General features: G+C 35.5%; 2 protein-coding genes across 2 annotated transcripts in view; both read left to right on the top strand.

Moving 5' to 3' along the window:
- The window catches only part of csnk2a2a (casein kinase 2, alpha prime polypeptide a), a 471730-nt gene that overhangs the window by 180041 nt on the left and 268428 nt on the right, over positions 1-23261 (top strand). The window lies entirely within an intron of this gene.
- On the top strand, positions 3643-21552 carry LOC137496224 (trace amine-associated receptor 13c). Its single transcript, XM_087261974.1, has 3 exons — positions 3643-4173; positions 14893-15253; positions 19810-21552. The coding sequence occupies exons 2-3, from the start codon at positions 15040-15042 to the stop codon at positions 20682-20684; spliced, it is 1089 nt and encodes a 362-aa protein (XP_087118100.1). The 5' UTR covers positions 3643-4173; positions 14893-15039; the 3' UTR covers positions 20685-21552.

Below are 23261 nucleotides of genomic sequence, written 5' to 3'. Positions count from 1 at the left end.
CTAAGTGCCGTTTATTAGCTTTCTCTTACTCAGACATGGAAAAACAGCAGCGTTCTTCCAGGAAGTGCTGTCGCAGTATTACATTTAAATAAGCATAACTTTCTCATCCTATTTGCATATTCTATTAGATTGAGCCATATCAAGTACAGTTTAATATGCAGAGGCTGCAGTCTAGACTGTAGCACTTTCAAAATCTGTTATTTAAAAAGGGTACGTTATATGTACACCCTTACGAAAAAGAAGTTCATTCAAGTATACTATCAGCATTCTGGTTTCAAATGGAAAAAAAATTATATATATATATTATATTCATTCAACTATATTCATTCTAATTTTTATGTAATTCTCTAAAATGTACATCCATTCATTGCCTTCAACTTTCGTTTCTTTTTCCGAGGTCTCCACAGCGGAATGAACCACTAACTATTTCAGCATATGTTTTATGCATAGTGTTTATGGACAATTTAGCTTATTTAATTCTGTAGTGCATACCTTTGGACTGTGAGGAATATCAGAGCACCCAGAGGAATTCCACACAAACACATGGAAAATGCCTCACAGAAATGCCAACTGGCCCAGCAGGGACTCGAACTAGCCACCTTCGGGCTGTAAGGTGACACTGCTAACCACTTAGCTACTGTGCCACCCAAATGTAAATCCAATATTGAAAAAAAAATTATTTAGGTGTACAAAGTAAACTTGTTTATACTTTTAAAGTTTATTTTATTTTTTTATTAATACAGCAAACATTCAACACAGTGGACAGGTCTCTTACAGTTCATCATCATGCTGATGCTTACTGTTTCAAGAATTCCCATCTTTGTTGTAGTTCTGTGGTTTTTCAAGTAAGAAATGTGTATTTACATAATTATTAAAGCAGTTTGAGATCCTGATTAGACAGCATGATTATTTTACATGCGGTGCCTTAGGCTGGCCACAATAAAAGGTTAGTCTCAAATGTGCAGTTTTATGGCACAGCACAATGCAAGAAATGTCACAAATTCTGAGTGTGAAAATGACATGCTGACTGCAGGAATGTCCATCAGATCTGTTGCCCATGAATTGAATTCAAATTTCTCAATCATTAGCTGTTTCCAAATAATTTTTTTAGAACTACACTGTGTATCCAACTGGGCTCACAATTGCAGACCATGTGTAATATTATGCCCCAAGACTAGGGGAAAACAACATGGGCATAATAAACGGAAGAAAAAAAATAAATGTGGGTGGTGGATTTTCCAAACATTCATTTATTTATTTTCTATTCGGCTTAGTCTATTTATTAATCTGGGGTTGCCATAGTGTAATGAACCACCAACTTATCCAGCATATTTTTTTACGCAGCAGATGCCCTTCCAGCCGCAACCCATCACTGGGAAACATCAATACACTCTCATTCACACACACACACTCATACACTACGGACAGTTTTTAGCATACCCAATTCACCTGTACTGCATGTCTTTGGACTTGTGGGGAAACCGGAGCACCCAGAAGAAACCCACGCGAACACAGGAAGAACATGTAAACTCCAAACAGAAATGAACACTTACCCAGCTGAGGCTCAAACCAGATACCTTCTTACTGTGAGGCAACAGCACTACATACTGCACCACCGCGTCTCCCATTTTCCAAACAAAACAAAAAATAAATTAATAGGCAGGCCACCCCTACAAGCTCAAACTCTCTAAAAAGTTTAATGCATAAACAATTGCACAAGATTAAATGTTGGTCGTCAGCCGGAGAGTTGTGGAAATCAAGACGCTCCACTCTCAGCAACCATCGCACTACAAATGAGCTCCCCTAATACCCTGCCGGAATTTCCTTTTTATAAGCCTCCACGGCCCACAGCCAGAGGATGAATCGCGTTGGAATGAAATTACAGAAACAACGCAAGAAAGCAAGACAAAGAAAAAGACACATGCAATGCGCAACAAAAAATAAAAATAAATAAACTTTAGTTGTAACAGTTACCACACTATAGCCCAGGAAGGACCTCTACATCCAGCATCTTCACCTCCAAGGTCATCCAAGACAAGCCACCTCGACAGCTGCTGCAACAATTGGTTTGCGTAAAAAAAGAACTTCTGTAAAGAAGGCGATTCTATAATCATCCTAGCCCAAGACCTCCACATCTAGCATCTTCACCTCCAAGATTGAGGCAAATCGTGGTTACACCAGATACTGACTGTTTTATGACAGTAAAATATTTTTTAAATAAAATGATGAATTTTATACAATAGTGGTAAGTTTGTATAATAATTTGACCAATAAGTGAATGATCAAAAAAACTGTACTTTCTGTTTTTCTGTTTAACTGCCATGTGTGCGCATATAGGCTTAATTAAAATCCATACTATTAGTATGAAGAGTGATACTATGTAGATACAAACAGCTATTTTACATGAAAAGGTGTCTTTGGAGCTCTTACAGTTACTATCTGGAGGCTAGATACTGATGATGATTTGTCCCATATAGTCTGCTTGGTGCAACCATGCATTGAGGGGCTGTCAAAGGTATTTTTTCTATTGGCAATTTTTGTTTATCATTATTATTAATTATAGAGAGCATATAGAGCAGAGCTCCTTTACATCTTGTCTTGAAACATTTTAGTGGGATCAAGGGCCCAATAAGGCGCAAGACGTGTTTGGTGCGATTTGTTGCTATTTTCAGACCAGCACAACCCTATTTTTCACGTTTTGCACCACGTTGTTTAAATAATTAATCCATTTGCATCACTCTTTGTACTCATGGGTGTGCTGGTTTAAAATAGAGGTGTGTTAAGGCACATTGTTGGTGTGTTGCTATTTTGAGAAACTGAAATAGATTGCTCCATTGACCATCTAAAAGCAGGTCTAAAGTCCAATGCAGAGCGCATTAGTCATGAGCCTATTTGAGTTCACATTGCTTAATAAGCACAGGATGTACAGCAATACACAAATATCTTTACAGATGAAAACTATTCAAATGAGGTGATGGATAAGATTTCAGAGATTTCAAACCACACAGTTTTCTTATCCAAGAAAGTAAATGAGTAAACAGTAAAAGTAAAGCGAAAGTAAGGCGGCTGAATGGTGGAGGCTCGTTCTTTATCCTTGTGCTGCAGATGCTCTGTTTAACTGTTTTCTCACTAGTGAAGCGTTAATTTTTTCCACTAACAAAGTCTGCCATGTAAATAGTGCATTAGAAAAAATAACTTGATGTGGAGATAAAATCACTGATATACTGTACGCACATCCATTCAAGACACAAGTATTCAAGGTTCTTACATTTTCATGGCTAAATGTACAAAAAAAAAACTATAATACTGCCTACTTTATCTCTCTATGGGATTTATACTGTCTGTCTGTCTGTATGTAAATATATATATATATATATATATATATATATATATATATATATATATATATATATATATATATATATATATATATATATATATATATATATATATATATATATATATATATATATATATATATATATATATATATATATATATATATATGAATGAATTTGACAAAAAATAAGAAGTGAGGAATGAGGAAAGAATGAATGGGGCAGTGGCCTTGCTTCTGAAGCAAGCCATTACAAAAGTAATAGGTAAAAGTGTGCACAACTGCAATGATTCACAGCAGCTCTCATACGATGATGAGAGAGGAGAACTGGCATCTACTGGCAAATGGACCTCTGTTAGGAAAGTAGAATATTGCACAGAGAGAGCAGAAGACGAGGAGGAGGAGAGCGGAAAGCATACTCAACTGTAAGGCTTGAGATTGCAGCTGTGTTTTAGAAAGAGAGAGAGAAGGGGAAAGAGAGAGAGAGGGAGGGAGAAAGAGAGCGCAAGACTGGGTCAACAAGGATTGAGAGGCTGCTATATAGAGTAGGAGGATGAAAAATGTAGAAAGGATGTAGTTAGAAAAACAGAGAAGGACAGAGGGAAGACAGATCTGACAAAGAAAAAAAGCAGTTCAAAAGCTACAAATGCATGCAAGCTTGTTTTTCTGTGTATGAGTGGAAGAGAGTTGCTTGTTTTCTGATGGGACTGATGGGAAACAAAGAAATCAACATGGATTTTATGTTACACCTTGACTGGACCAAAACTGGCTTTTGACAGTGTAATTACCTTTTTCTTTTTCTACTGAGAGAAGGGTTACAGGAATAGAAAATACAGGTAAGAGCATTACATAATGATTATTTCTGTAAAAGAGAAAAAGATATCCAAACAGAATATTCATTAATCATTTTATTGTTTCATCAATGAAAATCACCTTGAAGAAATGATAGACAAATCTTCCATAATTTTGCATCTTGATACATCGTAGCTTGACCTGAAATATTTGAAAAGTAAAGTAAACCTTTCAGGTGTTGTGCCTCTAGTCATCGTATCTTCACAGATTAACTTACTTTAATACATTTTAAATTCAGTTGGCATTTCTGTGTGGAGTTTGCATGTTCTCCCCACGTTTGCATTGGTTTCCACTGGGTGCTCCGGTTTCCCCCACAGTCCAAAGAAAGACATGTGGTACAGGTAAATTGGGTAGGCTAAATAGTCCGTAGTGTATGAGTGCGAATGAGTGTGTATAGATGTTTTCCAGAGATGGGTTGCAGCTGGTAGGGCATCCGCTGATGAAAACATATGCTGGATAAGTTGGCGGTCCAAAAAGAAAACAAATGAATGAATGAACATTTAAAGTAGTTTCTACATACACATAAAACCATTACAGCTCTACAGTAGTGTACTAATAACATGTTCACTTTCAAAAACAATTTATTTCAACTCAACATTTACAAATTTAAAATAAAAATGTGATTTATTAGCAATTTATCAGCAATGACAATAGTTAATATGCATGGCTTTGTTGTGTTTTACTTTTTTTAAAGAATAAAATGCATTATGTATAATATTAGTAATCTATAATTTGTCTTTGATATTCTCTTTTAAATGATGGTTTTATAAATCTAAATATTACTGCAAATAATTTCAAAATCAAAAGTACATCATAATATTATACACATTCATAATATTCTATTGTTCTATATACAGTTGGCATCAGAATTATTAGCCCTCCTGAATTATAAGCCCTCTGTTTATTTTTTCTATTTTCTGTTTAATAGAAAGATTGTTTCAACACATTTCTAAACATAATAGTTTTAATAACTCATTTCTAGTAACTGATTTCTTTTATCTTTGTCATGACCACAGCTCATATTTTACTAGTAATTTGTTTTAAAGATATATTTTTTAAAAATGTAAAACCTGTTTTATTCTAGTTGAAGTAAAACAAATAAGACTTTCACCAGAGGAAAAAATATTATCGGAAATTCCTCGCTCTGTTAAGCATCATTTAGCAAATACAATATTTGAAAGAGGAAAAAAGCAGGGCTAACAATTTTGATTCAACTGTATATATATTCTGTTATATTTTACATTTTATTAGATATTATGAAATTAATATAATACATTTTATTACATTTTTAATAAATTTAAATACATTTTAAGTTTATTACAATTTACAAGTCTTTGGGGGCGCTTAAACAGCTTTTTGTCTGCATGTGCTGTGAGTTAAAAAGGAAACCACAAGCTATTAAACATTTTTTTTATCACATAATTTACTCACCTCCTTCTTTATTTTCATATTCATAAAGAAATTGTGTTTTTTTGAGACAAACATAGACATATTCTCCATACAGTGATTTTTCCAGCTTTTAAGAGCTCTAAATGATCCCTGCTGAGAAATAAGAGTCACATTTAGGTGTACATGACAACATTTTGAGATTTCATTCATTTATTCTTTTTTTTTTTTTATTAATCAGGGGTCGCCACAGCGGAATGAACCGCCAACTTATACAACATATGCAACCCATCACTGGGAAACACCCATACACACTCGCATTCACACACATACACTACGGACAGTTTAGGTTATTCAGTTTAGCTGTATCACATGTTTTTGAAATTGTGGGGGGAACCGGAGCATCCAGAGGAAACCTACACCAACACGGGGCGAACATGCAAACTCCATGCAGAAAAGCCAACTGACCCAGTCGGGGCTCAAACCAGCAACCTTCTTGCTATGAGGCGATTGTGCTACCTACTTGCATCTCCATGCTGCCCACTTTGAGATGTCTGTGTCCTAAACAAGTATATCTCATACTGTATGTACTTAAAGAGAGGCACATTGATTTCTTGTTTACAACTCTCAGTCCCTGCAGCAATTTACAATATGTCAGTCATAATTAGAATCATATTTAATTTAATAAGCAGTTATTTAAGTTTAATAACTGCTTACTTAAAATCTTGATCATGTATTCAGATTATAAAAAATATATAATAATATTCCAAAGAAGTACTTATATACAGTTGAGAGCAAAATTATTAGACCTCCTGTGCAATATTTACTAATTTATTACAGCATAAGTGATACCTTACAGATCAAGGAGTTTTTCACAGTATTTCTGATAATATTTTTTCTTCTGGAAAAAGTCTTTTTTTTTTCAGCTTGAATAAAAGTAGTTTTTTTTATCAATTTTAAGGTCAATATACATACCCCTTAAGCAATATATTTTTTCAATTGTCTACACAACAAACTATTATGTTTAGAAATGTGTTGAAAAAAAATCCTCTCTGCATTAAAAAAAGAAACTGGGAGAAAAAAATCTGCAAGAATTAAAATATTTTAGAGGAGGGCTAATAATACTGACTGTATATATAGGTAATATTATATTTTAATAAGCTACAATCAGATAAGAAAATCTTATTTCATACCTGGAAAACCTTAGCATAATGTAGTTGCGGTTTTAACAAATGTTTCTTTATGCACTTGAGTGTTTCAAAACTTTTTTTTTTAAGCTTTCCCCTTTGACTTATTTGAAGCCAAACTGAGATTTTAGGTTGAAACTGTAATCATTTCAGAACATGTTTCCATTTTGATGTTTTCTTGTGGTCACATCACAGTTCAGTGTTTGCTCTCGTTCACTTCATTCACTTGAATTTTTTATCCAAAAATCATATGTGGGTGTTTGGTGGCTTTGATGCCTTTAAATCCATGATCATTCACTTAAAATAAACACACAAACAAAAATTAACTGTTTAAATATGGATTTAAGTTGTTATAATTTCTAAAACAATCCAATCAGCCTAAACAGCTGAAACCAGAGGCATGGTAAACAAATACAGAATATCTCATGTAACGGTTACTTTTTATATTCTAAAATGAGTCACTTGTTTCAATTGGTCATTTATTAAATTTAACTTCTAATAATAATTTAATTGTTTGGGAATTCCTATCATAGGGTGGCATGTTGGTTCAGTGGTTAGCACTGTCACCTCACAACAAAAAGGTCGCTGGTTCAAGTTCCAGCTGGGAGAGTTGGTATTTCTGTGTGGAGTCATGTAGTATAGGTGAACTGGATCAACTAAATGGGCTATAGTGTAAAAGTGTGTGAATGAGTGTGTATGGATGTTGGAAGGTGTGTGAATCTGCAGTGTGAAACATATTCTGAAATAGTTGGTGGTTTATTCCGCTGTGGAGGCCTCTGAAATAGAAACTAAGCCAAAGGAAAATTAATGACTCCTATCGTAATGTGTCTAAAAACTGTTTAAATGCACTTAATATCAATATGTTGCACAATATGTCCACTCAAATCTGTGATAATTAATGAAATCTAAAGCTGATTTTTGAGTAATCCAAAAGTAATCTAAAAAGTATTCACAAAGTGTACATTACCTGCAATATATAATGCTGATCAAATAACTGTATTGTTTAAAAAAATCAGTAAACTACCCAAGCTCAAATAATATATCAGAATTAAATACTTGAAAAAGCTGTTTACGCATCCATGTGTAAACTTCTATTAGTGAGATTGAGAAAAAAAAAGCAACATTATATAGGATATAATAAATTAAATAAGATAAGAAATATGAAGCCATATGAAGATATGAAATAAACCAGAGCCTGGTCGTTTAGCCAGACACACAGGTCTATGATGATCCAGCACTGGTCACTCCATTATTCTACATGACTGTCCAAATGCTGCATAAACAGGCTGAACTGTCTGCTGCTACATAGACTTCCATATAAAGACATTTGCTGCCACTAAACTCTGAAGAATCCCTTTGTTTATAGCTCACTTCCAGCATCACATCAATGATGCACAATATATCGTGGATTTTAGTTTTGGCTGACAGATTAGCTCTGATTCAAAACCTAATTAATTGCTTTGCTGCCTGTTGAATTATAAGTGATGCTTCATTTCATTTCATCTCAAGAATCTCAACACTTCTATACGCTGGAGATTTGACTCACATTTTGACATTAGCATGTTGCTAAGAAGCGTGAAACAAACGCTGCACACATATTAATTAAAATGAATGTATTTGTATTGTTGGTTTTTAAATCTTCAGAATTCTGTTGAATTATAAGTGATGGTTCATTTCATTTAATCTAATAAAACTCAGCACTTATTTACACTGGAGATTCAACTCACATTTTGACATTAGCATGTTGCTAAGAAGCATGAAACTCAAACTGCAAACATTTGAATTAAAATGAACTTAATGAACATTCAATAAGTTTACTTAATTAAAGGGGTGGTGCACTACAATATCATATTTTAAACTTTAGTTGATGTGTAGCTGTGTGAAAATAAAAAAAAAACATCTCTGAATGTTAGACGCTCAAAGTTCAATTGGCTTTTGCAGAGTTAGCTTAGCGAAGCCTACAGTAAACGAAATTTGAGGACTACAAAAAAATACGTCCGGGCTAGTGAGATCACAAATGCCGCTATTTCCACAGAGCTTCTTCTGTTTATGTATTTGGGCATCCAAAGGACACATGTCACGTTAGGCGTGATCAAAACAATAACAAAACGGGAACAAAAAGATTGTGGATTCAAGTGCAGATTTAATAGATATATAGTGCAGTAAACAGTGACTAAAATACAAAATATCAAAATACAAAGTAACAAATAAACAACAAAACAAGAAACGAGACAGATAAACACGAATTAGACTTTGGCAAACTACAAGGCAAGATCAGGAACAACAACAAACTTACTGAGAGCAAGAAGACAAGGAAGACAAAGTAGACAAACGACGCAATGCAAAACAGAGGTGAAATGGTAGTATAAATAGTCCAGATAATCAACGGTAACACAGAACAGTTGAGATGACGGGTCAGTGTAAGTGTTCCGGTGTATGCACGTGGTATGTATGGGAATGTAGTTCTTTCCTGGGACGCTGTAGTGCCTACAAAGTCCTAGTGTACTACAGCGCCCTCAGGTGGTCACTGACGGATGTGACAACACAACACAAAGAGAGAAGTGCTTACAATTTAATCTTAATTATGTTCCAGAGAATAATATTTAAAAAAAAAAAAAAAAGATATAGCTAGCATTTGACAAAGGACAGTTTCCAGAATCTCTCCCAGTTCAGTGCTGGATACGGCTAAAAACACATCAAAGAAGGAGCAGCTCTATCAATAATAGATGAAACCGTAGATTGTGAGCCACAACCTGTAAATATTTTTATTTGTTAAAATTGATCTATTACATGCACAGTATCTAGCGTTAACGGTATGTTGTAGCAAGGATACGATACGAAATGCTGTTTGGCACAGCTAACAATTTACTTTCAAGTTTATATTTATCCATCAAATCGCTGTAAACAGTCTTCAGCAGCGTTGCGGTGTCTTTATATGTGGCCGCTTTCAAAAAACCATTTAATTTAAACCCATGCTATCAGTATTATTATCAGTAATAACTATAAAGCATTGAATAAAATACAAATTTATAATTAATTTTCACTGATCATTTATGGGATTTTTAATATGCATGTTTCTAAGCTAATCACACAATAATAAGCTAAGCTAATCACTCTAATAAGCATTTCATGAAATCACACTTTTATGAAATCACACTTAGTTGATGACTGATAATAAAGCATGTTTGGCATGCTGTCCCAGGAGAAAGCCCTAAGCTCAGAATATCCTTGAGCACAGGGCTTCATCCCATTTTTTGGGGCGGGAGGGAGGTCTGAGCTTAGGTAGGTAGAACTCCTCTGAATGCATTCTTTAGGCCTGTACTTTAATTAGTAGAGTTTGTGCATTGATAGCTCTACTAAATGTTCATATATAGTGACAATTTGGTTTATTCAAATCACTTATACTGCATGTCTTTGGACTATGGGAGGAAACCGAAGTACCCAAGGGAAACCCACCGAGCAGAAAGAAAACATGTAAACTCCACATAGAAAGCCATCTGGCCCAGCCAGAACTCAAACTGGTGTTGTTCTTACTAAGAGGCAACAGCACTAACCACTGAGCCGCCATGCCACCCTGTCCTGGATTAATCTGGGAAAGAGTGGGAGAAGTAGGGGTGAATGGGGGACCAGCTGTGGTCAATCATAAGCATGCACTCCTCTCAAAATTTTGTTTAGAAATAAACTTGAGAAAATGCATGCAGCACACATTTAAAATAGAAAGTTGTTGCTGTACATATGTGATTGTTTGAGAGGGATACATATTATTCTGATGAAAGCAATGTTTCCTAAAATCCTATGCATTTATATATATGTATTTACATTTTAGCAGCACAATTTGACCGCAGTTCAATATAATCTCCAAGACAATATTGAGAGCAACGTGAGACGAATGAGCCACAGTACAACTTGTGTAATACATTCTGTAGTCACTAAAGTTCAGACTGTGTGTCTTTTTCAGCTTACATTTAACATAATAATAAATTAGAGTGGTTTTAGTGACAAGTTTCTTATTAGTGTAAGTAGTTTAATCAGTCAAAAACAAAAGGAGAAATTCACTGGACAAAGCACTGTTTATTTGTAAGTAATGTCAGCCTCCGATTCACTAAATTAATCATGCAGATCAGGCAAGAGAGCAAACACGCCCTCAAAATCTGTGCTGGAAGCTGTTTACACTGCAGAGTTTGCATACCCTTTGGGGGAAAATAAGATCCCTCAAGTGTTTTTCATGATTAACAGACTCAATGAGAAGTTTTCTTCACGTTCAGCACAGTTTATTCATAAACCTAGTCATTTATTTACAGTTTAAATGGTCACAGGCACTGTCCCAACATGATGTGTGTTGCAGATAGCCAACTGCTATAACGCAATATCAAATCACAATGAAAAAACATAAATACATTTATTTATGAAAATGTTTAACAAATGTATAATAATACATTTTAAAAATAAAAATATCTTAAACCTCTGTCCTCTACAAATATTAATCTCAAGCATTTGTATATATTTATACAGACAGACTAATTGGATCATATTCAAAATGAGCACAATTAATATATATATATATATATATATATATATATATATATATATATATATATATATATATATAATAAACATATGTTCACAGAGAGTGCAGCAGCGTGTCAAGGTTATATTTCAGCTAATAAAACACAATTTGAATTAAAAAGTTTAAGTTTTTATTTTTTATTTCTATGGAGATAATTTAAGTGCTCTATTTAAATTATAGAATATCAAGTATTGTGGTGGCACGGTGGCTCAGTGGTTAGCGCTGTTGCCTCACAGCAAGAAGGTTGCTGCTTCAAGCCCCAGCTGATTCAGTTGGCATTTCTGTGTGGTTTGCATGTTCTACCCATGTTCGCGTGGGTTTCCTGCGGATGCTTCGATTTACCCCACGGTCCACAGACATGCAGTAGGTGAATTGAATAGACTAAATCGGCCATAGTGTATGTGTGTATGTGTAAGTGTAAGTGTGTGTGTGTGTGTGTGTGTGTGTGTGTGTGTGTGTTTGTGTGTGTGTGTGTTTGTGTGTGTGTGTGTGTGTGAATAAGAGTGTATGGGTACTTCCCAGTACTGGGTTGCAGCTAGAAGGGTATGTGCTGTGTAAAACATATGCTGGTAATTCTGAGACTAAGCTGAAGAAAAATGAATGAATGAATGAATGAATGAATGAATGAATGAATGAAAGAATGAAAATCAAGTATATCCAATTTAGAACAATTTAGACAAAAAAAATATTCTGTGAAACATACTAAATCCAAATCATAAAATAAATTAATCTTTTAATAAAGTTTGTTGTTTTAGCTTTTTAATACTGTTCTCTGATTTACATTAGTGATTTGCCAGAAAATTGATGAGTATGTGAAGATATTTCATTAAAAAAGTGATGAATAGCATTTTATTTATGATATTTCAGCCAAAAACATACATGTCAATTCAAAATGTTAATTAGATGATGATTTTCTTGGTGAATTTTGTGAGTTTTCATCAATGATTTCCACTTTTTTTTTCCATGGCATGTCTTGCAAGAATTACTGCAAGTATAGAATTAAGCAAATATTCTCTTAGTTATTACCAAATCTCTCTGTTTTGTTAATAAATTGCACTGCTTTCTCTAAAGTTTGTCTGAATTAAATTTTAGGAGGTTTCTTCATGCAGAAAAGCTGCCTGATGGGGGCAGACAGTCAACAAGTCAGCATAGCAGCCATTTATCAAAAGTGAAATGAGACCCTGTCCTCTTGTGTCATACTACCCTCATCCTGCCATGGCCAGTTTAAATCTGAAGTAATGATCACCAGCATGAGCACAGAGTTTATTTGTATCCATTAATTTGGTAAAGTTTCATTGTATCGTTTCCAGGTTTAACTAATGCCATCTAATCACACTTTAATATGTTACATTTTAAGTTTGATTCCGCTCTCACACATCTAATTAATAATGAATATGACACTGTAAAAGCAACGTCCTGGCTGGACTCGTCAGACGAAACCCTGGCCTACTTCCTACTAAATGCATGAGTAGTAAAAGATGTAAAAGTTTTTGACAGACAGTGAGAGAGAGAGAGAAAGAGAGAGAGAGAGAGAGAGAGAGAGAGAGAGAGAGAGAGAGAGAGAGCGAGAGAGGCTGTGTGTGTGCGTGTGTGTGTGTTGGTGTCCAGCCGAGACGCTGTCATAACTGCCATGAAGCCCCAGCAGAGCTTTCTATTTTAATACCCACATAATATTTATCATGCTAAATTTCAGCTGAAACACCGAGAGCTGGAGTCGAACTCTCAGCAGGACTCTGCTTGTTTAAAAGCACTAAAAGCAGTCAAGACTAATGTTTGGGTCGTGTTTGAAGACATGCTGGCAGGATTATAAAACAGAGCAGACTGCACAATGGCCATTATGGCCACAAACTCCCTCTTAAATGTATATTTAGAATTAGAATAGTTGAGGACAAACTTTTTAGCCCTTCTGGTCTCACTTTTTTCCTGATTCTTTAACTTTGGCTAGAATAAATAAAAAAGATTTTACAAAACACACACACACACACACACACACACACACACACACACATATATATATATATATATATATATATATATATATATATATATATATATATATATATATATATATATATATATATATATATATATATATATATATATATATATATATATATATATGAAAACCGCAAAGGTCTAATTTATTATTATAAATTAACCTAGTTAAGCATTGAAATTGCACTTTAAGCTAAATATTATATCTTGCAAAATAACTAATAAAATGATATACTGTCATCATGGCATAGACAAAATAAATCAACTACTAAAATTATTTTGTTCACAAATGTTCTGAAAATATCTCTCCATTATTCAACACTTGGGAATTAATTGAAAAGGAATTTACATTTCAGGAAGGCTAATGATTTTGTCCTCAATTGCACACTATATATTTCAGCAATGTTAACCTACTGTGTAACAACAATGTACTTGATAACATTAAAAACATTACATAGTCACATTATCTAAATCTCTAGAAACACGTACTAAATACATAATGTTTGCAGAGAGTTTGCAGATCCACACCACTGGATTTTATGGCTACTTTATTTATTCACATTTGCTCTCCAAATAATCAAAATTGAAGAAATAATAATAATAATAATAATACAATTAATAATATTAATAGTAATATTAATAATATGAACATTTATTTAGAAATACTTACTATGATTGCGAGGCAGTGGCGCAGTAGGTAGTGCTGTTGCCTCACAGCAAGAATGTCGCTGGGTCACTGGTTCGAACCTCAGCTCAGTTGACGTTTCTGTGTGGAGTTTGCATGTTCTCCCTGCCTTCGTGTGGGTTTCCTCCAGGTGCTCCGGTTACCCCCACCGTCCAAAGACATGTGGTACAGGTGAATTGGGTAGGCTAAATTGTCCGTAGTGTATGAGTGTGTGTGTGGATGTTTCCCAGAGATGGGTTGCGGCTGGAAGGGCATCCCCTGCTTAAAAACTAGCTGGATAAGTTGGCGGTTCATTCCGCTGTGGCGATTAATAAAGGGACTAAGTGACAAGAAAATAAATGAATGAATCTGGTAATAAGTTGCCAGTACATTGACTGTTTTTTCACAGGCTTAATTCTCTCTATATTACTTCTTAAACAATATTTTGTCTCAAACTACTAGAATGGCAATAAATATCACTGTGTTAATTTGCTGTTTCAAATTTTTATTATCAAAAGTTGACAAGAGCGTAATTAATGCCCTTCCAGCTGTAACCTATTGGGAAACATCCATGCACATTCATTCACACACATACACTAAGGACATTAGCTTACCCAATTCACCAATAACACATGTTTTTTGGACTTGTGGGGGAAACCAGAGCACCCAGAGGAAACCCACGCCAGCACGGGGAGAACATGCAAACTCCACACAGTAATGCCAACTAACCCAGCTGGGCGATTGTGCTACCCACTGCGCCACCGCACTGCCCCTGAAAACCTTACGTGAACCACAAAATACTGAACCTGTTATTTAACGGATATTTTTACAGTGTAGAAAGAAGTGTTGCTGTGAACTTTAAAATGAGAAAACAAGGAAAACTATTTTCTCTGCTCTTTCACAGGGTTGTGATTCCCTGAAGACAACAGAACCACCAAACGCATTGACTTGAACTGCTCAGCTTTATAAGTGCCTGTTAGAGGCATGAAGCTGGGCTGCACTACTGGCCGACATTGCTGTAACCAGTCAACCAGAACCTCAACTTGGGATAATGGAGACTGCAAATCAGACAGTGACTGAATTCTCTGGTGCAGGACAAACTCTGGCACCTCTCTGCACAAGCCGCTGCTGTGGACTGCTAAACCGAACACTGGCAGTCATGTTCATGGTCAGTTTGGCCTTTGCCATTGTGGTGGGAAACGTGGTGACCCTTACCGTTTTCATGCAGACTCGGCATTCTCGAACACCACAGGGCTATCTCAAAGGTAAACACAGTTATATCTGCATATCAAGTATGTTTGTGTGTGCACATTTCTTCAGATGAAAACTCTATTGCAGTGTGCTCTTTGTGAAGAATTAAAAGAATAGTTTGAATATCACTTTCATTGTTTGTCCAAAATTCTAAAATAATTTTTTTATTAAATTTGGATTTTTTTAGGTACATTAAAGTGACAATATTTATTTTTTACCACTAGAGGTCACTTATTCAAAACAACAAGACAGCTTGTCTCAAACCTTTCGACCTACTTAAAATATCCATGTGTTTCTGCTTTACAGGTTTATTTTTGGCTACAGAATCTGCAACCTATACTGAATAAGTGGCTTACTAGACCCTCAAACTACTACCTCTGCATTGGCATTTATTCAGATTCAAAGCAATGCTTTCTAAAAGGGTAAAAATGGTAGATTTCTCCCAATTTAGAAAGTAAAAGTATTTACATGTCAACAAAACAAAGATGGGGTCTCATTCACTAATAAATCGCATACATTTTTCAGCCACATTTGAACTTCTAACGAAAACTTTGTGCAATTGCAAACTGATCTGCATGCAATCCTTTTTATTGCGCACACATAACCCAACCCTAACCCTACTCCTCACAGTGACGTCACTAGCTCCATTCAGTGCATTATGTCTGACATTGCAAGCTTGAGATTAGCCATTTCAGCTTGCATAATCAGACTGCCTCCAGATACTATTGAGGAACTGTCAACTGCGTAAGCACATTTCATGTATATATTTGAGCATATGAATGTTTAGTGAATGAGATTTGAATTTGGTAAATTTGGGTATTTTAATGCAAAAAAACCCAATAAAAAACACACATGCTCCTGCTATCTGATATTAAAATTAAAGCAGTAGTATACTGACAAATTCCCACTATTAAAAGGGCTGGATTTAAGTTTTTGACTCTTCTAAAACATAAAAACACCATATGTTTGCAGATATTTAAGAAACATGCCAAATTAACATTCTTGTTTATCTGAAAAGCAATGCTGAAGTCATATATTTTGCTTTGAAAATGTATATTATGTGCCGGAATATCTGTCATTGTTTTGGTTCTTTTAACCCGCCCACTGTCACTTTAGCCCATTATATTTCAGCAGCTCGGGTTGCCTTGGTGGAAACACAAACAAAGCATTCAGCCAGAAAGGCTTTCAAAGTATGCGTCCGTGACCAAAGTGCTTTCTCCGCTGGACAGTAGCAGACTCTGAATTGAGACAGATTTAGAGTTGCACATGAGGTTTTTAATTAGCAAATAATATAAATATTACAAGCATAAACATTAGGTGAGCAGAATACATTGTAACCACGTGTCTTACAACACTCAACGTGACAAGATTTGATAAGATTTGATTTGGCTGTTTGCACCACAAAATAGTAAAATTTATAATCTTTTTAATACATATTAAACCTCTTTAACATTATTAAATGTAGATCCTGAATCACTGGTATGTGTTTGTTTGCATTATTTCACAGTTTACAGTCACCAGTTTTTAACGGTCTATTTTATTTTCAAGATCTGAGGTTAACTATCTGCTTCTGCTTTCAGTATGGCAATAAATGTCCTGTAAAACGGCATTCAAACTTACATTATTAGCATTAAACACTGAATGAAGCACATGAGGTGTGCCTGAGGTGATCATTTTCAGTTTTCTAATGATCAGCTGCAAGAAATAGAAGCCGATTTTCATATATCAATTCAAGCTGTTGGTTAGAACAAAAACTCTATTTAATATAAATAAAAAGTTCCTTCTATTGCATGCCGTTGACACCGGCTTGACAGTTAGATTTGTTAGCTGGTCGTCAATCTGGCAACCTGCGATTGTGTTTGATCCCCGAATGCAATACTTAGTTTAACCAAGTGTCAAACTTACATACTGCACCTTTAACCAGTGGCTTATTACCAGCCCTTTACTAAGAAATTGGCTGGTTATTACTTTATAAAGTGCATATTCTGCATGATCTTAGTCTTCATCACAAATCATACAGTACACCTAACACCTAAATCCAGCTACTACATTAATAACTATTAATATGCACCAAATTAGAATCTTACTGAGCTAATAGTTAATGGTTTGTACAAGAATTGTACAAAAAAATAAAGCGTGACCTATTATTTTGTGACAACAACATTACTATTGCATACTACATGCATGCATTTATCACTGCATATAGTCCTTTACATAGTTTAAGTGAAGTTTATTTATAAACTAATTTCAAGAGGATTACGTTCTTATGATTGACTACGGCTGATCCTGCATTAGCTATCATATAATTTACCAATCAGATGAATCCAAACGCACATAAATAACCAGATTTCCTTACCTTAGTCCAGGGGTTCCCAAACTTTTCAGCCCACAACTCCTAAAATAACAATGCCAGTGACTTGCGACCTCCAATTTTCTCTTAGGTGGTTTTAGATATGCAAACGTTGCTCAAACAACAATAGTGCCATATAAACACAAGTTTATTGACGACACAAAAAGTGCAACAGTAAAACAATCATATAATTTTTAGTCATGTATTAATTTGTTTAATTTAATATTAACCTCACCTAATGAGACTGGTGGGCACAATATTTTCAGCACAAGTACTATTAAAAAATATATATACTATTTTTATCTTCTGAGGGTTATGGTTAAAATATAGTAATTCTAATATTTTAACAAAATTTATTTGACTTTTTTAAATAACCAAGGGACCCCCCGTCATTGTCCCCTGACCCCAACTTTGGGAACCGCTGCTTTAAGGGAATTCCTAAAGGTGAAGATGACTATCCATCTCTACTCCTCCCTCTATTTCCTAGACTAATCCAGGACAGGGCAGCACAGTGGCTCAGTGGCTAGCGATGTTGCCTCACAGCAAGAAGGTAGCTGGTTTGAGTCTTGGTTGGGCCAGTTGATAATTCTGTGTGGAGTTTACATGTTCTCCCCGTGCTATAAGTGAATTGAATAAACCAAATTGGCGCAGTATATGAGTGTTTTAGTTTTAGGCATTCAATGCAGAACCATATGCTGGTATAGTTGGTGGTTCATGCTGCCATGCCATCCCCAAATAATCAAGTAATATGCTCAGGGAATGAATTCGGGGGAGCTCTCGAGGTCTTCCTGAGCTCAGACTCCTCTCTCTCCCAATGAAACGGGAGGGAGCCCCGGGCTCAGCATGCCAAACATGCTTTATTATCAATCGTCAGCTAAGTGTGAACTCTTGAAATGAGTACAAGTTACACTAGCACGATTAATGTTGAATGATGACCGATTAAAAAAACAATCCCTGTTCACACAAATCTACAACAAAGCATAATGAGTAAAGGTAAATTAAATGAGTAACTTTTATATTACTTTTACATGTTCTTATTTTACAAGAGTTCCATAAGCATACCTGTCAACCCATTTTTCCTGGGATTCTCCCATATTTTACATCCCGCTATCATCCCATAAAGGTATTTAGTTTTTTTATTTATTTTTATTTTTTTGAACAATTAATTTCGTCCTAAATGAGCATAAAAAGTTAGGAAAGCAATCAAATGCTTTCATTGTAACGTTATATGTGTGCATTTTTAAAGTGACACCTGTTATTTAATGTAATTAAACTAAAAAAAATTCTAAATAAATGAGAGATTCATTTGTTGCTTTTTAATCAGAATGTGTAAGTTATACCATGAAGAAACGGCTAATGAGATTTTATAACTTGATTCCATTTCATTATAATAGCTCATTTTAATAAGCTGAACTGTTCGCTAACTGTATATTATTTATTTTTCTTTTGTAATTAATTAAACAAATCTCTGACCATTAACTGTTTATTTACAATGAAACAGCTCCAAATGAACATGGTTAGTCATTTGGTGATTTTTAAGAGGGGGATGGGGGGTCCCTTATTATGGTGGGTATATCCCTTATTTTCACATATCAATGTTGACAGGTATGGCCATAAGGCATTTCTTACTTTTAGCTTTCCATTTGCACATTGGTATATTCTGTACAACAATGAGTTTTAAGCACACTAAGTGTTTTTCAGCCACCAATAAACTTCTGGTGTTATGTGACTATTTTTAATTTCATATGGTTCCTTTTACATCATTGATCATGTGATTTTATTCAAATACAATAAGTTAAATAGCAATTATTTAGTTGTTCAAGTGTAAAACGAGATGAAAGGCTGTTTAAACACAAGGGCAATGAGGAGCAGCAGGCGAGCACTGAAACACCATTGAAAATACTGGGGTAAAATATTTTAAAGACATGGCGTGGAACAATGGAAATTTAATGCAGTGCTTCTTGTCCAGTCTGAGACTCACCTTGTATCTTATATTAGTTAGGCAGTGAAGATCATTCATTTTTAATGTAACGTCTTACACATGGCGATTTTATAATGGCATGACATTTCACCAGATGCGCTAGGGACTGAAGATTAAAAATCCCTGTGCATAGAGTATACCCCATTAAAAACTTCTCAAAAGATTACATCATGCAGATCTCTAATGCAATGTAGAACAGTGTGATGAATGCTAATACGATCTGTACATTTGTCTTGCAGTGTCCCTGGCCATCGCTGACATGATGGTTGGAGTCTTGGTGGTCCCATTTTCTGTATACACTGAAATCTTTCTGATGGCGAGCAGCACTCCTCCGCTATGGTACCAGGGCATCTCAACAGCCTCGCTGGAGGATGAATCAGGATCATGGCAACCCTGTATGTTGATCGGTCCCGTTTTTGCCGGATGCACTTTTGTCTCGATTACCACAATCTTTTTGATGACAGTCGAGCGTAGTGTGGCAATCCTGCGTCCGCTGCATAAAGACACTCTTGTGACTCGGCATCGTACCCTGTTCTTAATCCTCTTGTCTTGGGCAGGCAGCTTCCTACTGGCCATCTCTCCACTCATGCTAAGCAACAGCTTCACTCTGGAGTACAACGAATGCAGCAGAATGTGCAACTATGCACCCTTACTAGTCAGAAATCAACTGCCTCCCGATGCAAATATCCTTCTGTTGTTTCCAGCCTTTGACTTCAGTTTGCTCGGTGGAACGTTAGCAGTCAATATCCTGTCTTTCACCAGTATTCGCCGGTACTCCCGTAAACGGAAGCTGCTGTCAGAGGGAAGTCTTGGCATAGACGCAGGAGCCGGAGGGTGTCCCATCAGACCCTCTTTTTCTGATATCAAAGCAGCTAAAACTATTGGAATTCTGACATTTGCCTTCACAGCCTCATTCTCTCCAATTGCAGTATTTGTGCTGGGGAACGTAGTGGGATACACCTGGTGCAACTTCTCCTTCTTTGCATTTTGGATTCTGACCGGTAACAGTTGCTGCAATGTAATTATTTACAGTGTTCGGGATCATCGTTTTAGGAAAGGGCTGACTTTGCTCTTCCAGCGGAACAGATCACAACCTCACTCTGAGAAAAGCTGAGATTTTTGGAAAGGAGTCGGACATTGGCTGGCACTGGCTACACTTTCTTTATCTGCCATCACTTTGGCCTTGAGAGATTAACAGTTTGACTTTCAGCATCTCTTTCATAAGTGGTTCAGGGACAAACAATATGCATCATTCCAGGGATTGTGGCTGTTGACTCTATGTTTTATTGAGGAATATAGTCTATCTTTACAGTTCTTTATTTTTTTATTCAGAGTAGATTATCATGTTAATAGATATCACCATGTTTTAATGTATGCCACCGTGTGTATGACAACAAATGGATGCCTTAACTATTGTTTTGTGTATCTAACATGAACTGTAAAAATAGTTTGAGACATTTTTGAATGTGATAAAACACCTCACTTATTTTTCAATGGAAAGATTACTTCTACTTAAAATATGAAATTATTTATCTGTGAAATTAGGTCAGCACAGGCTTTCTGTGGATACGTAACCCTGTATACATTTCTGGGACCACGAAATATGTACTCAGAGGTACGTCTTCCTCCATTTTGTCTGTAAAATGAATAATATGGTGCGATATGACACAGTGACAGCTTCTGTTCCTTTTTGTACTACCGCTGATTGCTTACCTCCGCGTGGGCGGAGTTGACAATGGGGTTTGAGTCAGCACAAAACGGTTCACCGAAATCAGGTAAAACAAAAGCTAAACAAGTAAATAAACAACAGGCTAAATTTCCCAGTGATGGGTTGCGGCTGGAAGGGCATCCGCTGCATAAAAACATGCTGAATAAGTTGGCGGTTCATTCCACTGTGGTGACCCCAGATTAATATAAAGGGACTGAGCCAAAAAGAAAAAGAATAAATGAATGAACAACAGGCTGAAATAACTGGTGAAATCACATGGCCCGAAGACTTTTCTTTTTCTAGATTTTTTCTAGAACTTTTTCTAGCTTTTGAAAACACTAGTGGTTGGGGTTAAAGAAGGGGGAGGGTGAGTCTGTTGATCAATTGGTGGACTGCAAGCTGGCCTTGGGTGCGTTTCCAAAAACCACTGTTAGCCAACTAAGATTGCAAGTTCTGTCATTACAAACATAGTTAATTGAATTAGCCCTTCCCAAATCCATAGTTTCAACAAACATTCGCAAAATTTTACATCTGCAACTACACCTCTAGTAGTACAACTACACCCCCTATAACTACACCCCCCCCCCCACCCCCTATAACTACACCCCCCAACCCCCACCCCCCACCCCCACATGCCCTATTAATTTAGAACATTACAACATTTAGACTCGGATTGATTTCGGAAAAAAAAAAAAAAAAAACTCATCACTCTTAGGTGTAATTTGCTATCAAGATATTTTTGCAGTTTAGTTCTAGCAATCTTTATGTTGACAATTGCGTTGCCTTCGTAGTTAACTTGAAAACATTTATGGTAGCCGTGGCTCCTGACAAAAACTATAGGTGACCTATTATTTAAATGCAGAAATTACGTTTTGTCTCCAAAGTTTGTGAAGAAAAACATATATAGCATTCAATTTATAATAAGTTATTTGTTAAATATCTGTACTATATATGACATGGGCCTGTTGGTTAGAACATTTCTGCAGTGGTTTGAATGTGTCAAATTGTAAAAGTAGACTAAAAAATAAATAAATAACCAATATCCTACTTAGCTTTTTTGTAAGTGATTTTATGTTTTAGAATAGAATATGAAATATTTTCAACATTATTTGTAAAAGGAACATTGGGCCTATATGTTCCATTTACATATATTTCAGTTAATATAGAAAACAAGTGCATGTTTTTACCAAAACTATTGGATTACAAAAATATTGGATTTCTTTCCAAATGTGTATGCATGTAAAACAATATAACTTGCACAAAGAAATTTGTTTTTTTTTTCTCTAAAATTGTTATAATTACCGTGGTTCAAACGATGGATCTGCGACAGAGAAACTGCAGATTTGGAAAAACATGCATCACTACATTGTTCTTTTCCAAAACGATGCATCATATATGGTAGTTCAGCTGCAAATTACCTCGTTGTTTGGGAAATGCACCCCTGGTCGACTGAAGTGTATATTGTACCCTTTGGTGGATTTATGTGAGAAGAGGATGCGTGAGAAAATTTGAGATCATCAAAAAGTACACATAGCAGCCTCTGGTGGATTTGTAAAAGCAAAAACTGTGAGCAGATATACCTCTGGTTATATATTTCGCTGTCCCCAAAAATATACACCTGTGTACATATCCACAATGAGCCTTTGTTGAATTAGGCATGTAATTTTGATTTTATGTAAGATCATTCTGATGGTCCTCTTTATACCTTCTGTTAAGTATAAGAATCTTTACAGCTAACAGCCATAAGAGTATTGTGTATATCAATACTCATGAAATAAGTGTGATGTCACCTATTTATTCTTAATTTGATGGTCCCCCGACACACATTTAACTGACTATAAGTAACTTTGTGAGTGCAACACATTCTACCAACCCTAGACAACATTAGAGGCCATGGCTAGTTAGGAGTAAGGACAATAGTGGAAAGAAGCTTGATAAAGAAATCAGCAGAGTTTAACCCAACAAGCATGCCAGGAAAAAAAA

Source organism: Danio rerio, chromosome 7, assembly GCF_052040795.2.
Source record: "Danio rerio strain M-AB ecotype USA chromosome 7, GRCz13ab, whole genome shotgun sequence".
In the NCBI taxonomy this organism is placed as follows: Eukaryota; Metazoa; Chordata; class Actinopteri; order Cypriniformes; family Danionidae; genus Danio; species Danio rerio.
Note: the sequence above shows the minus strand (reverse complement) of the source record. Positions and strands in the feature narration are given on the sequence as shown.